This window comes from Haliotis asinina, chromosome 9 (assembly GCF_037392515.1).
Source record: "Haliotis asinina isolate JCU_RB_2024 chromosome 9, JCU_Hal_asi_v2, whole genome shotgun sequence".
NCBI lineage: Eukaryota > Metazoa > Mollusca > Gastropoda > Lepetellida > Haliotidae > Haliotis > Haliotis asinina.
This window is the reverse complement of record NC_090288.1, coordinates 61,664,000-61,681,024: the sequence shown is the minus strand read 5'-3', so window position 1 is coordinate 61,681,024 and position 17,025 is coordinate 61,664,000. Positions and strand designations below refer to the sequence as shown.

Below are 17,025 nucleotides of genomic sequence, written 5' to 3'. Positions count from 1 at the left end.
ATCAGACGTGCCTAATTACATAATGTGGGACTCGGGTGCACGAGTCATAAATCAACTTATTTTCTTTATGTCGTATAGTCTGATAGGTGTTAAGTTCAAATTGCACGTGGTCAAAGATTGAAGCTGTGTACTGCTTATTGTCTTTAGCAGACAGTCAGGCAGACATACAGGGGTCAATAAACCAGACACTGAGCTTTCTCTGTGACAGAGACTGCTTACCACAATCAACAAGTTGTTTTACGTAACGAGTAGATTATTTACTTGTTTGTGTCCACAACCAACTGCTCACGACCTCAGACGCTGGGCATGCATACTGTTTCATGCTCCGCGAACCTATTCACTGCGCATGCGTTATGGACGCAGCGCAGCACAGCAGTTGAAACCAGTTTTCCCCCCAGCGCTGGGGGGAATTTAGTGAAACGTTTGAACTCCGATTTCGCGGGCTTTTTTTTTCATCGCGTTTTTTCATCGCGTTTTTTCAACTTAATAGGTTGAATTGGCATTTTTTATGATTTGTTTCGGTATGTGCATGCCAAAAGGTATCAGAATCTGCCAAGTTGTGTTTTACGTTGCATGTGACCTTTAAACAACGTACAGTGTCTACACATAGTTAAACAACACACAGTGTCTAGACATAGTTAAACAACGTACAGTGTCTACACATTGTTAAACAACACACAGTGTCTAGACATAGTTAAACAACATACAGTGTCTAGAGATAGTTAAACAACATACAATATCTAAACATAGTTAAACAACATGCAGTGCACGTGTCTAGACATAGTTAAACAACAAACAGTATCGAGACATAGTTAAACAACGTACTGTGTCTAGACATAGTCAAACAACATGCAATATCTAGACAGAGTTCAACAACATACAATATATAGACATAGCTGAACAAAATACAGTGTTTAGACACAGTTAAACAACATACAGTGTCTAGACATAGTTTAAACAACATACAGTGTATAGACATAGTTAAACAACATATAACATCTAGACATAGTTAAACCACGTACAGTGTCTAGACATGGTTAAACAACGTACAGTGTCTAGACATAGTTAAACAACATACAATATCTGACCCCACTATGCAGTGTGGTCAGCTCAACAACTTCTATGTATTTCTGGAATATATAACGATGTCATGAGTCCACCAATTATTGTGTATATATTTATATTGTATATGACAGGCAGTATTAAGATGGTCCCAGCTATGGTGAATGAAGTATGTTGACGTCATGCTGTTTTTAGTTTGGAAGTGATTGTATGTTGTGTTTGGAAATGTTATCGCATGTGGTAACTAAAGGATAAGTCGTATCGTTTACTTTTTGCGCACTATAAACATATTGAAAGTAAGGCAACTTCATATTGCACTTTCTGGACACGTCTGAAGGCGTTGTCTGGGTGCTCGGCAGTATAGCAGGCATTTGTGTAACAGCTAGAGTTGTGTACAAAGATTGCTGGTCAGTTAACCAGAAATAGTCTACTTTAAAGCTGATGCTTTATCGTCAAGGGAGTAGGCAGGTTGTTTATCAAAAAAGGCATATGGTGGACTTGACTTGAGAGATACGCGTTCAAGCTGGAAATAAACGAAGCCAAATGGCGTACTGTGTTGGAGTAATGGTCCAGTTAGAGAGGGCATGTGCCCGACTGGTCTGGAGTGGTACATCATCCAGCGAGGAGATGAATCGAATCGATTCCTGAGATATGCAAGTACACAAGTATGGGTTTTCACAGAGTGCAGTTACCTTCGATTGTATGTTCTTGGCCTGTCTGGAGTGTGTTACCTGTTCGGTAACGTTATAATGTGGTTTCATTATTTCAAATGATCAGCTACAGAATCTTCACTGATGTTTGTATCATATATTCCCTGAATTGGGTTTCACAAACGACACAAGTTTTAATTTGTTTTCGCATTTTCTGAAGGAAAAGTAACCCCTCAAACAATACAAAAATGCCATGGTCTTGTTTCACTCTCTGCACCCAAAACTCTCGTGTCCCAATCACAAGAAACAACGCAGGTGATGCCATTTTCAGATTTATACCCCATACCAATGTCTAGCTTGTCCCTCTAGATATCTTCAGCAAACAGTCCGTGCATTGTCTCTGATAACTGCCACGCCCCCCGCCCCCAGCTCTTGATAACAGCGGATCTCACGTTTGTCTGACTTTTGCCAACTGTCATTGAAAAATTCACCGAAAAACAGCATTAATGTTCCTGAGTAGTCACACTTCTAAACAAACATCTCAATGTTTTCTCGTTCATGCTGTTTATCAAAAGCATGTATATATAACTGTATATCCTTCTGTCGTTGCAGACATTCCTTGTAAACATGAACGCCCTCTGTCTACTCGTCAGCACGTGTCTATGCCTCAGTTTGGCGCAAGATGAAATCGTGGATCTCAGTCACACATTTGGGAAGAAGACGATCTACGGGCCGGGGAACCCACCGTTTAACTTTTCCAACGTATTCCGTTTAACGGGCACTACCGGATATATGTAAGTAATGAGTGAGTGAGTTTAGATTTACGCCGCACTCAGCAATATTCCAGCTAAATGGCGGCGGTCTGTAAATAATCGAGACTGGTCCAGACGCTCCAGTGAAGCGATGACATGTGTCAACCAAGTCAGCGACCCTGACCACCCGATCTCGTTAGTCGCCTCTTGCGACAAGCATAGTCGCCTTTTGTAGCAAGCTTGGGTTTTAGAAGACGTGTTCTACCCCGGATCTTTACGGGCTGATATATATAAGTAGTGGGTGGGGGGAGTAGTGGGTTTGGGTGAGTGAGTGAGTGAGTGAGTTTAACACCTCCTTCAACTACCTTTAGAGCAGGTCTTGTCTTTTCAAAATGTCGTGTCTTATTGCCTTGTTTAAAAGAACAATGGAGGGGATTCTGAAGAAGGTGTTTTGTGGAATTTATGAATCAGTTTTGTGTATAAATAGTGCCTTCATTGATATTACTTTACTCAAAAGGACCTGCTTTACAGGTAATACAGTTTAACTTCAAACAGTGTCAGTTTGCCTTTATGATAGCATTACTTCCACCCATACAGTTCCACAGTTGCGCATCATATGACGTTATTGGTTACGTTACCAACACTTAAAGTACCTATACTTCACAACAACATTTTCTGACTTTAAACGTTTTTCCCGGGAAGATCCATGTTATGATTTCCAACAAACCATTCTTGTCGACAGAGTCGATTTATGGAACTCTGCTGTCAGACTCGCTGGATAGGTTGATGCATGTCGTCGTATGCCAGCTGCGTAGATAGATGCTTATGAAGTCAGTCACTGGAACCTCTGGTCATTCGATTCGAGTCTTCTTATAGCTGGACATATGATCGGTGTGGTGTTTAGAAACAAACAAAAAGCTAGGAAAACTCCGTTTAGAACATTCACTGTAGCCTTACTTCAAACAGTACCCTAGTTTCTGGTATTTACCCTATGGTTTGCGTGATCAAGACGCGACCATCCGCAACAACCTCATAAAATAATCGGACATAAAACAATTAACAAACGGCACAACATAGAATAGAATAGCGGATAGGAGAAGCAAAATATCTGTGATTGTAACGGTGATGTTGGTGTTGTACAGAGCGGAAGCCAATGCCTTCCAGACAGCTGAGCACAGTGGGACTCACATGGATGCTCCAAGACACTTTTGTCCAGACGGGAAACGTATGCATGAGCTGGACATGAATCGGCTGTCAGGACCCGGGGTCGTCATCGACGTCAGAAAACAGTCAGAAGCCAATCGTGACTTCCAGGCCACCGAACAGACTTTCAGAGATTGGGAGGAAGAACATGGTACGATTCCAGACGGAGCTATCGTACTTTTCAACTTTGGCTGGGATAAGTTTTGGCCCGATAGAAAGCTGATCTTTAATACCGATGATGTCATGAATCCTTCCACTTTTCACTTTCCTGGTGTGAGTCTCAATGCGACAAAATGGCTGACGAGCAACCGGAACGTGCACGCGGTTGGGGGTGATACTCCATCTCCTGACTACGGTCAATCCAGTTTGTTCGAGACGCATGTGATGTTGCTGTGTGATCATGGGATCATAATCCTGGAGAATGTAGCAAATCTAAACAGTATGCCAGCATCGGGAACGAAGGTATACATTGGCGCCTTGAAGCTGGAGAATGGCAGCGGAACACCAGTCAGACTGTTCGCTGTTCCTATGTCAAGTGCGTCTGTAGCCAGGTGTTCTATGTTGTTGGCGTTGACTTTACTGTTTGTAGGAAGACTTTCATGAATGCGTTGTCCGACACTAACAGCAATAGTGACTGTCCCATGTATCATGTCATTTTAATTGTTTGTAGCATTCAGCTACTTGTCGTGCATATAGCATCTCAATTTAAGGTTCCAATCGCTTGAAGTTCATACAGCGCTGCTCAATGTTCCATATCAAGTGTATGTAATCTATCCAGCTTTTAGTAGTCTATTGATAATATCAACATCCTCACAGAGAATTCATGAAAACATATTTGTTTTATTTATCCAAAGTCAACTGGTAATACTATCTTAGTAAATTATGCACTATATCGCCATTAGTCTTTTAGAAGAAGGGCCCTCTGCATACTGATATAGTGTACACATTAACACTTTCCATATCGATTCAAATAAACTATGCCACATAGTGTGTTCTTACAAACATGAAGCATCACCTTCTACAATGAATCTCCTCTTCGTGTTTGTTTCTTGTTCGCCAAAGTGTGACGTGGCCTAGTTACATTGTGGGGACATCTTGCAGCCAAAGGTCTTCACACATTGTATCCTTGTGGGGAATAAAACCCAGCGGTCACTGATGAGCAAACCCCTTAACAACTTAGCCCCTAACAATGGTGGAAGAATAGGTTGTGCTTATCATCTGGTTTGAGTCACATGAACCATTATCCTGGAGGTACCCGATTTTAATGTACTGACCTCTTGCTTAGATGGAGGTTTGGCTTTTCAAAAGTAAGCCCAGTAGCAGGTCTTACCTCTTAAAGTAGGACCTCCTACCAGGTTTTACTTTCGAAAGTAAGACCTACTACCGGAGATACGAATGTTTCTGGTCCAAATGTCTATTCACAAAGCCATACTAGTGCTGGGATGTCTTAACTTAAAGAAGGAATAAACTTTGGTCTTTCGTATTCACTCAACTATTACATATGCAAGACTTGAGATTAGGTTTAAGCGGGAGGTCAAATTCATTCTACAAAAAACCCCTTGTGGTTACTTAGACAGAGCGATTGAATGTTGTAAAAGGTCGTCTGCTTCTCCCGCCCGCCAACGATACCACAAGCACGCTATGTAAATCCGTCACCAGAGCACTGCAGCGAGCCAGAAGGGTGTCCTCCCATTTGTGAGAACTCCCAGTTCTGAGACACATAAATTTATGGTTCAGTGTACATCCATACAATAATGGTAGGAACAGCCTAGTTGCTGAAGAGTACCCACAGAAGGCATAGTTCATTAATGAGTTAATTAACACAGAAGACATTATCGTTTTCAGTAAAGAACATCGAGAGATACGGAATTTATGAAATAGATTGTTAAGCATATGGGTGAGCCCGGTGTGTAAATAAATTTATCTTTCAAATAATCATGAAGTTACCTACACTAAATATATAGTTTTAGAGATATTTACGTGAGTAGGTTAAATATTTTGTCTATCACAGTTTCACCCAGAGGTTCTGTACCCAGTTCTGTACCCTGTTCGAAAATGTTTAAGCAATCAACTCCAGATTTTATGATGTAGGGTGCATTAAGTACATACCCCATCTGTATCACTTAGAAGTATATCAAACTGGGCTAAACTCTTATGTTGTAATGGTAAGTTTAATACAATATTTTGTAATGTTATGTCAAATTTGTGTTCTTCAAATGCTGATTTTAATTTTCCATTGTTATCAAGTATCAAGCGTATCCCATAGGATACTAGGCTGTGTTATATTTCGCTCACCTAAACGGCATTGTTTGTTTTAAAGACAATGTAGAATTCGTTCTCATTGATCAATTTAAGCAGTTATGGTGACGCTCTTATGTTGACTCATCGAAAGGTTGTTTCTCTATAATATATAAGCAGTCACTATTTTAAGAACCCTTTTGTTACCTTTATTTTATTACTATAGATGGTGGTTTAGTAAATTTAGAACTTCAAACTATAGGTTTCTCATTGAAACAAGACTTTGGTACGGTATTGAAAATGTAACAGAAACTGCCAATTTTATATCATGTGTCTGTGATGAACATTTTTTATACTGTCTAAATGCACTAAATCATCAACGTCTTTCCCATTATTTCTGTAGACATCCTTATATTGAAGAAAACGTTTATTGAATGAAATGTAATTATTCACCACTTAACGCTCAAAGTTATCAAAACTTGCATTTGTTCATTGTATGTACACATGTGTATCAATGCGTAATCAATGTGCTGTATGGTCACTATATGTGACAATGTTGTGAGAATAAAATGCCCGTCCTGTTATGTTCAAAAGATCCAGTCACATAACCGATCCCTAATTAGCGAGGGTTAATTTATTCTTACACATAGGGGAGTAAGTTGTATTTGCTTGTTAATTACCTTCTCCACGGTGTCACAACTGGGAGTCTCACAATTGGGAGTCTCACAACTGGGAGTTGTAAAATAATGATTACTCTCTCGGAAGCCAGGTCGTGGTCGAAGTGACTATAATGTTGTACCGTAAGTACTATTATATTGATACCCATCTCGCTTCCAAGAGTAAACTTGTTACGTACATATTACAAGAGTGTTATTGTTATGACAGGCAAAATCCTATTGCCCATCAGTCACATACATGTTTTACTAATAGTAGCAAGCGGTTTTGATTTTTTAACTCGGTGAAAACAAACCCGAATACCATCTATGTTTAGAATAGTGCATGTTCGCGACAGGACGGCGCTATTTCTTAAAATCGTGACCTCACAGGCTAAAGTCAGTTCGACAATAAATCAGATCATGGTTTGTTTTCATCAGGTCAGAATATCAAAACCACTTCCCGCTCGCAGTTACATATTATCTGAATCGTGACTGAAAGGTTTTTGCATGATAAAGCTTGTAGCATAACGACTTATGTCAAGAGTTATGAGAAGAGAGTTTGACAAAATCGTATGTGGAAACAAGTTGTAGTTCGGAAGCTGCTTTTTTCACAACAATTGTTAAAAGACACAATTTCGGGTTTGGACAAACCTGTAAACAAAACAATTTCCCCGGAAATGTGCATGAATTCTACAGCGGCCCTCACAGGTATAACTCACATTAATTCACGGAGACTCGCGCCCCTGATTGGTTGAAATTTATTTTCGCGGGAGAGAAATGTGCACTGTTGTCAAAAAGGTCAATGTAAGGTAATTGAATGTAAATGAGTAGTTTTAATGATGGGCATTCATTAATAAAGATAACGATAAATAATGTATGTATTTGTACACCTTGAGTATAAGTGATGTTTAGTCATAGCTTCAATTCAAATGCATAGACAGAACCAAGTTAGGGCATCTCAACTCTAGAAAGACTTTGTGAATACCGTTTCTTGTGAAATCTCTCATGAATAACAAAACTATCTTTCAACAGTTCTTTATTTCAGGTGAAGTTGATTGTCAAAGAATTATTAAAATCTAAATATTTTAGATATTTAAATACTTACCTTACCATAGGTCTTATGCATATTACCTCAAGCTTCACTAGTAGAGATCAGACAGACGTTGATTCACCATTCCCTGAATGGCTATCTCGTGTATTTACGGATGTAGTCACGTGATCTCCCTACTCGCGCGAACGCGAGCCATCCCAAAATTCACTTTTACTGGCAGCAGGAAACAAGGTCCGAAGAGTCCAAAGTGGGGAGGAGCATCCAGCGTTGGGAGGGAGTCACTGCCCTATGGTAAGGTAAGTATTTAAATATCTAAAATATTTAGATTTTAATAAATTTTTAACTTACCTTACCATAGGTCTTATGCATATGGCTTTGACAGAAAGGACAGTGGTGTGGACTCCGGAGGACCTTCAACTCTTCAGCAGACAAAGCACATGCACAGGAGACCCGGGAGACCAATGCCAAACGTCACAGGGCAAACCTGGAAACAAGACAAAGGATAGCCCAAGGGAACTCCAAAGAGAAACCGACGCACCCAGAGGGTGAGGTTAATCTTAAGACCAATGGTAAGAACAACATAATTACCTAATGGGCGGAAGGCCGGGTGAGTTGCTGTGCAACCACCAACGGGCCAAAAGACTGAAGCCCCTCCATGTCCTCGACCACCAAGTCCCTCAGGTAGTGTGACATAATCTGTGGCACCGTACAGTTCCTGTGGAGGACCATAGTGGACGCCAGAGCTCTAATTTCAAGGGGGTTGTTCGCCGTCGGATGGGGAAGTTTCTTGGCATCATACGTTGCCAGGATAGTCGAACGAAGCCACAAGGCAATCGTGTTTCTGTTTACTTTCCCCTTGCAAGATGAAGAAAGGGGGATAAACAGCCTTTTCCGGGAACGTCTCTTCGAGTCAGACCTCTGGATATAACCTCTATGGGCCCTGACTGGACACAGGAACTCCTCCTCAGTATCATGTCATCCCAGGAAAGTCGATAAAGGCGGGATGGAAAACCGTCTGTCCGGTTGACCGGGAAGCTGATTCTTGGCAATGAACTCCCACAGTAAACCCAAGTGGACTCGACCATGCCTCGCTTGTTCAAAGCGCACTTGTGTGACATCCAGGGCACGAATCTCACTAACTCTAGCTGCCGTAGCTAGGGCTAGTAAGAAAACCGTCTTCCTAGACAACAGTTCGAAAGAGGCATCCTCTAGGGGCTCATATGGGGGTCCTCTCAAGGGTTGTAAAACAACCATTAGATCCCAAGCTGGAGGGCGGAACTTGACCTTCTGGTCCTCCAACTTGAATGCCTTAAGCAGGGCAACCAACTCTGGTACTTTAGAAATCTGAAGATCCGTTTTGACCGCCAAGACGGAGTTCAGCGCTGACAAATAGGTACCCAACATACTCCCTTTCAGATGCTTGGAATTGCGTAGGAACATAAAAAAGATCGCCACAAACTGTGGGGAGGCTGTCATGGGATCCTGTGATCTCTGAGCACAAAAGTTTTCAAATGAGCGCCACTTGTTATCATATAGGGATCTGGTGGATACCCGATGAGCTCGGGCTATGGCATTCGCCACACGCAAGGAATGGCCTTTCACCCTTAATGCCTTCTGTAAATGGCCCAGCCATGCAGATGGAATCTCAGTGGATCTGGATGGAGTTGTTGACTGTGAGGATGATGAAGAAGGTGTGGCCAGTCTGGGAGCTGAAACGGATCTCTGCTGATGAGGCGCTGATGATGGGGAACCACGGTCTGGCTGGCCACCAAGGCGCAACCAAAAGCAGTCACAGGTTCTGTGTCTACTTGATCTTGCCGATCACTTCCGGGAGAAGAACAGGTGGTGGAAAAGCGTACGCGTCTAGACCTTCCCACGACAGGGATAGTACGTTGACCGTCCAAGCCTGCAGATCCAGAATGGGAGACACGTAAGTTGGCAACTGGTGGTTGAAGCTCGTGGGGAAGAGGTCCACCAGGGGTCTCCCGTGGAGAAGGCAAATCTGACGAAACGCGTCTGAATGAAGCATCCATTCCGTCGGATAAGGTCTGCCTGGATGCGACAACGCATCTGCCAGTATATTCTTGCAGCCGGGTATATGCCGTACCGTGACTGTGATCCCGTTGCTGTCTAAAAGGTCTGCTAACAAGAACATCTGGTCTAGGAGTTGCTTGGACCTGGTCGTGCCCTGGTTCCGGATAACCCAAACGACTGTGGAATTGTCTGACGCCACCAGGAGCTTGGTATTGGTACCGCTAGAATAACAGCTTGCATCTCCAAGTTGTTGATGTGCCACAACCTTTTGACGTCGGACCACAGCCCTGAGGTCGTCTGGCCGGCCAGGTGGGCGCCCCACCCTAGCAGGGATGCGTCCACGAACAACTCATGGTCGTGACTGAAGTCTTTCAAACAGACGCCGGTGCATACATTCGATTCTACCATCCACCACCGAAGATACTGATGTAGATGTGGAGTTAGAAGGAACTGTGACTTGAGATCGTTCATCTGGATGAATGGTAACAGAAACCTCTGTAACGGCAGCAGCATAAGGCACCCTCTGAGAGTAAGATCTTGCACCGACGTCAAAAGATCCAACAGAGACTGCCACTCTCTGAGGGTCATGGGTTGAGAGAGACCTCGATCCGCAAACACCAGTATCTTCCACCACCGATCTGGAGGGACCCTGACATGATTGTCCTTCGTTAGAAACAATCCCCCGATGAAGGTCAGCTCTTGCGTTGGCTCCAGATATGACTTGTCGGTGTTGACAATCCAACCCAGTTGATGTGACAGGCAGGTGGAGAAGTCCAACTGTTTGCATAGCAGTTGAGGACTGCAGTGGTTGAGAAGACAGTCGTCTATGAACGGATCGAAGTCCACTCCCCTGAGATGTAGAAACCTGGTAACTGGCAGCGTGATCCGTATGAAAAACCACGGGGCCGTAGAAATTCCAAACGGAAGCACCCTCCACTGGTAATGCATATGGGAACATGCAGGTATGCATCCTGTGAATCCAGACTGGCTAGCCAAGCCCCGGGTGACAATTTGACTCGAATCTGCTCTAGTGACGTCATCCGGAAATGTGGAGGGTCGTCCCGGCTGCGCTCCTGGGGCTTCCGCTGAATGTCATTGTCCTTGGCGCGGCCGCGCCCCCTCCCAAAGGAGGAACGGACGGATTCCCTCCTAGGAATATAACGTTTCTAGCCGCTTCCTCTGGTTCTGCTACGAAAGGCAGAACCCAGCGCCTCAAAGGTAGACAACGCAACTTCGGTGTTGCTTAACTCCGTGTGCGACTAGTAAACATCCGGGATCTGATCGGCGAATAGAAACTTAGAGGTGAAGGGCGCATGAAGCAATTGGAGTTTAAACTCCTCCTGCCAATTGCACGCATCCAAGAAGCCGGAGCGGCGAACAGATGTTGTCATGGCCAAAGCTGCACGTAAATGACCAACAAGGTCATGAAGAACCCTGCCTTGCCACTTGAAAATCGTTGTGAGGTGGTCCACCCTGGAGGCATTGTCCTCTGATAAATCTACTGCAGCCGCTGAGGTAGCTGAGGCTAACGCAGAAATAGGTTTGACCATGCGTTTGAGTTCTGTGTCAATGGCTGCCAACTTAGAGTCCTGCAGTTTATACGCCGAGAGTGTAGAACCTGACAGGCGCTTGGGAGAGTCGTCCTGAGCAGCACCATTATCCGTGAAGTCTAGGCTGTGGATCTTATATTCCGACTTCCTTGACTTGGACGCCTTAATCGTAGGATTCAGTGAAAGCTTGACAAAATCCTCGTCCAGGAGAGACACTGCATCTGCCACCACAGGATGAAGTGGAATGAGTAGTTCAGGAGACAAATGGATGGACGACGGGTTATTGGAGTCCACTGACGGAGAAGGACAGTCAGGCAGCCTATCAGCGATCCATTCAAACACTGCCGATAGTGGTAGATAGGTGCCATCATCATCGCCTACTCCTGCCTCTTCCTCATAATCAGGGCAGAAGTGTTGCTCCTCCAAATCCTCCCAGGAGACTATTGTCGATTCCCGCTTCTGGGTGGAAGAAGTAGATGGAGTCTGAATAGAAGAATCCTTCAGAGAAACTCCAGGAGCCTCCGGTGAACGCCGGGTTCTGGAAGAGTGCCGAGGAGATCTAGATCGCGATCGGAAACGCCGCCTACTCCTATTGGAACGAGAATCCTCCACGGAACGTCTAGGAGAGCATGAGCATGAGCGCGAGCGCCGGCGCGGGCTACGGTGTGGGGAACGGGAACGCCGACCTTTCGGAGATCTGGACCGCGATCTGCGTCTTGAGCTCTCCGCTTCCAAGCGCCGAGCGCGCTCCTCGTCCAGCTGTCGTTGTAACACCTCCTCCCTGGTGGTTCCAAACCTGACGTCGGCGTTGGCGCTGTAAAGGTAGGGCGTCTGACCTCGTCACATCAACCCAACCCCCTGCCTGGGTGGAAGGCAACGGCGTAGGCACCGAAAGCTGAGTAGATGACGGAGCAGGCGCTGCGCCAGACCTCGGCGCCTGCGACGGCTCAGGCCTCTGACAGGTCCCCAGAAGAGCAGGCGTTCCCAAAAGAGACAAAGGGATATCCGATGAGTGGAACACCCCTCCCCCCCCACCTTTAACATAAAATGGACTGTGCCACACATCATGCTATATGTGTGCAATAGACAAGTGAAATGACTATCACTTTAGTTTGCACAAAGAAATAAAATGAATAATCCTGACCGTGGAGGGCATCAAAGAATGAAAATAAGTGCCCTAAAGTCATCATCTCCGTCAGATCTCCTGTTAAGCGAAGTTTGAGGTAATATGCTATAGACCTATGGTAAGGTAAGTAAAAAATTTCAATAACACACCATAAATTGCAAGTTAATTTGTTGGTTCAGCAGAGAAATATCTCTTATCAATGCATTAACTTAATGCATTTAATTCTTATACAACTATACACCGACATATCTAAATATACATAAATATGAAGACAAAACAGAAACTGACCTTATATATATAAGCAGAGGTGAAGTCCTCAGCCACTCGGTCCACAAAAAGCCAAACTATTTGCTGAACAATGTATTGGATCTCTGACTTGTAACACTATCATCTGACCACTTCTTGATCAAAGAAAGTTTAACTGTGGGCAACATGACTTACATAATGGAGAGATAGGAAAAAAAGGCAGACAATGCAGTGCGCTTGGCATTAAATTGAACCTGGCTGTTGAGTTAATAGTTATGTAAGTGCTGGGTTGAACCTTTTGTAAACTATACTAACTATTCTACTTGTGTTATCTAGCTTGTACATGTAGCTGATGAAAGAGAAACAAAATAGTTTAAAACACGTTTCTAAAACATTTATACAGAAGTAATAAAATCATCTCGGCCACATTTTGCTCATCTGACGACTCCTTGTACACACGAACGGCGTCTCTGCGATGACCTAAACTAAATGAATTGATTATGTAATACTATAAACTAGGAAACAATTCTATTATCACACAGATTCCAACATTGTACAGAAAAATACACATAAATATTGGTTATTGATCATGCTGCATAAACATCTTTTAAAAATGTACAGTTCCGTATTTAGAGCTATTTTTTTAAAGCCTACTGACAAACTGGACTAAATGCGTCATTTTTAAAAGTTTGAATACTTGTTATTTTCAGTCAGTCATAACATCTTAAAGTGCAAAGATATATGAAAAAGTTACCTGTTTGCTCGCAAGTAAGCTGTTCTGAAACACCTGAACGTTAGGGGTGAGTTGCCGATGTGGCTCGTAGTGAGTCATTCGTTTTCCCAGCCTGTATACCAATAGCTCCACACAGGGTCTTCTCATGATCAGTACTTTTAAACGTATTGTGGCCGATGGCAACCCTGGAAAAACACTCTCCTGGTTTCGTTTACTTCAGTGGCGTGAGGTAGAATGCATCCTTTTTCTTGCCTGATGCCTTGCTGCAGTAGAATATAAATACTTCTTGTAATATTGGTAAATTTCCATTCACAGTTGCGACAAAGTAAGGAATGACTGATTAAATTCGGATAACTGATGGATCGATTCTATCAGTTTCAAGACCGCTTCATGGCCGGTCTTACTTTTACACTTCCCTCTCTGATGTCCTACTTTTCCAAACATGACCCGGCCTCCTTCACATACAAGTTGCATGCTGACTCCGGCAACTCTAGGTTCCACACTGATGCAATCTTTGTAAAGCACCAGACATGGCGGTCCTCATCTACCTGGGTTCCAGTCTCCAGTCTTGGAGGTCGGGCACTCTGTTTAAATGCATACGTCTATATAAACGATACCTTTTCTGTCTTTTCACAACTATCTGAATGCTTTTCAAACTGTCAAGCAATCATCGTTAAAATGAGTAAGAAACTCAACAAATACATTTAACAGTCATCAGAACGTTTTAATGAAATTACGTCGTTAATGTTCATGACTAGTTTCTCTGTAAAGGTTGATACAACACATTTGGTCACCCTGGGTTAAACCAGAGGTTACATTAAACAGGCTTGAAACTATTGCCTTTCACTCGAGAAAATCGAGTCACCACAATCAATAATTAGACAGTAGACGATGTTTTCCCGGAAGTAGATTTCGATATCATATGTGCAAATCCTCTCTTTCTCCTACGCAGAACAAACATTCATCTATGAAGTACTTAGTGCCATCAATGTAGATAAGGATGTGTTCACAATACTCGGCTCTGGTCAGTTTCTAGCTATTCGGAAGTGATGAATTAATGAATAGTTTTGGGGATAATGACTATTCAATACCTGATAGACCTGATGGGCAGAGCGTGTACAAAATCCCAACTCCTCGTTCTTTATTCGTTATAACGAAATAACGAAACCCGGACCCGCTGGAAACACGGTATGTTACATTTCTTATAGATTTGATAGATTTCATGGATATAAACGGAATAACGAACCTGGTGCTGCATGATTAGTTTTCGTTATTCATGAGCGCTAAACATCCCTTGCTGTCTTTCATTACATAGGTTTCAGTGAACATAACCACGCCACTGCTAATACTATGTGTACAGACTTTGAATAACGAACGAGCTAGAACGTTACTCAATATTTGACAGATGACTTACGAAAAAAGAATCTGTTGAGAGCATCTGTTTAAGCATTTATCGATTATTATTCCATGCCTGAATATCAACCCAGGCTGATTAGATTATATACTAAATTTGATAGATTTTCACAAAGTCTCAGGGCCCCTTTTCATTACACATATAATATTTTAATATGAGCCTTTATCCTGCAAAATATACTGAACATCATTGAAAACGCACCACCTGTAAATTTTGAAATAAGGCAATGGAATCTTTTGGAAATGGAAAATTAATGGTGGGAATTTTGATAATAACACACTAGATCGTAAATAACGCTCTACAGTAAAAAACGGATCGTTCGAACACATCATCGAACACATCACATGAAAACAACAAAATTCATGCACATCACACACGAAGGGCACAAATTGCATGCAGAAAGCATGCTGTTCAGGGGTATAAATGACCTTCGGCACAAAACCGTTCTCATTTTCGCAGTACTTTCGTAAGTAAAGTTTTTTCGCCATGCCAAGATTGTCACCAGAGGAACGAGAACAGGCCTTGGGTACGTTGCAGGTCGGCGCTTCAAGCAGAAACATTGCACGACGATTTGGGTGTCATCATTCGACCATTCTGAGGCTTGCTAACAGATACCAACAAACAGGAACCAGCAGGGACCGGCAACGCCCAGGTCAGGCACGTGTTACCACCCCTCGTCAAGATCGAGACATTGTACGGCGCCATATTCGGGATCGAACCTTGCCCGCTGCCAGAACCGCCAACGCTGTCCAGGGTCGACGTGGTTTGATCAGCGCTTCCACCGTCCGACGCCGTCTCCGTGCGGCAGGGTTACGTTGTCGACGCCCTTACGTTGGACCCATCCTGACTGACAGGCATCGCCGTGAACGCCGACAATGGGCTGAACAGCATCGTGTGTGGTTGTTACGACGTTGGCATGGTGTGGTGTTCTCCGACGAGTCGCGTTTTCACTTGCGAAATGCTGACGGGCGTCTACGGGTATGGCGTCGACGGGGTGAACGTTATCATCAGGATTGTGTTGTGCAAACCGATCGGTGGGGTGGAGGCAGCATTATGGTGTGGGGGGGGATAAGTTATCACCACAGAACCGCACTGATTGTTTGTCGTGGCAGAGTGAATGCCGTTTACTACCGTGACAACATTCTTCAGAACAACGTCGTTCCCTTCTTTCACCAGCATCAAGATCTGCACACATTTCAACATGACAATGCACGAGCCCACACTGCACGTGTTTCGATACAGTATCTGGCTAACAACAACATTCCTCTCATTCATTGGCCTGCATTGTCACCAGATTTGTCACCCATCGAACACTTGTGGGATTACATCGGCCAACGCCTCGCACGTCGTCCGCAGATCAACAACCTTGGGGAACTCGACAATGCCTTGCAGCAAGAGTGGAATGCAGTGCCTCAGGACTTTATTCAGAGACTTATCCGTTCAATGAGGAGACGTTGCACAGCTTGTGTTGCTGCTAACGGGGGTCATACACGCTACTGATTTTCCATTTTGACCCCATCTTTATTTCATTGTCAGCTGCATTAAATCTTCACTGTTTTGCTTGATTGTTTTTTGCTTCTTTTCTTTATCAAACATTGGTCTACACAAATATGTAAAATTTACATAGATTGCTCACTTCTGCTCTTAGAAATCCACAATTTTAGGGGTGGTGCGTTTTCAATGATGTTCAGTATATGTTTAGAGACCAGTTGCTAGTCTAGGAATTGATGAGCATAAACCGAATAACGAACCCGCTGCAAACGTCAGACTGCCCGGGCAGGTCCGGCTACTTTTGACAAAGGGCTTCCCGGCGAACTAGCTGACCACAGAAGAGATACAAGTTGATGGGTCAGGGCGGGAGGTATAGGTCTGGCCAACACCAGCTGCCACTACCAGGAGGAATACATACGGAATACACATGCACCGTTTTCCAATCAGATACTCAAACTAACTGACAGGTTTTAACGTTGAGTAAACCCAAGGAAGCACGTCAAGGTAAATACTTTTACAATATGTGCGTCTTTCTTTTCCATGCATGCTTGTGTTTTAATTAATAGCAAGAAAATAGATGGAATTTATAGCCATGGGTACTGGATACCATGTCACTTTGAAAACATAAATCCGAAGTTGTGTGATTTTCGGTGTATTAGGCATGACACACTGGGCGTGTTCGAATCTCTGTGGATGTGCACATGCTTAGAAATGTCTTCATGAAACTTATCTTATCTGATTTGATATTTGACTGAACTTTTCAAACAGCCACAGCCTATACGGTTTCTGAAAGGAGATTTGTATGGTTCATTACAGTGT

General features: G+C 43.4%; 1 protein-coding gene across 1 annotated transcript; it reads left to right on the top strand.

Moving 5' to 3' along the window:
- Positions 1-2,339: 2,339 nt before the first annotated feature.
- LOC137296470 (isatin hydrolase-like) lies at positions 2,340-8,204 on the top strand. The gene is made up of 3 exons (XM_067828259.1): positions 2,340-2,506; positions 3,607-4,252; positions 7,995-8,204. Exons 1-3 carry the CDS (start codon positions 2,340-2,342, stop codon positions 8,202-8,204), a joined length of 1,023 nt encoding a protein of 340 aa, XP_067684360.1.
- The last annotated feature ends 8,821 nt before the right edge of the window (positions 8,205-17,025 follow it).

Coding starts and splice junctions, on each gene's coding strand:
- LOC137296470 (XM_067828259.1), top strand. CDS start 2,340: ATGAACGCCCTCTGTCTACTCGTCAGCACGTGTCTATGCCTCAGTTTG. Junction 2,507..3,606: donor ACGGGCACTACCGGATATAT/GTAAGTAATGAG, acceptor GGTGTTGTACAG/AGCGGAAGCCAATGCCTTCC. Junction 4,253..7,994: donor TGGCGTTGACTTTACTGTTT/GTAGGAAGACTT, acceptor TGGCTTTGACAG/AAAGGACAGTGGTGTGGACT.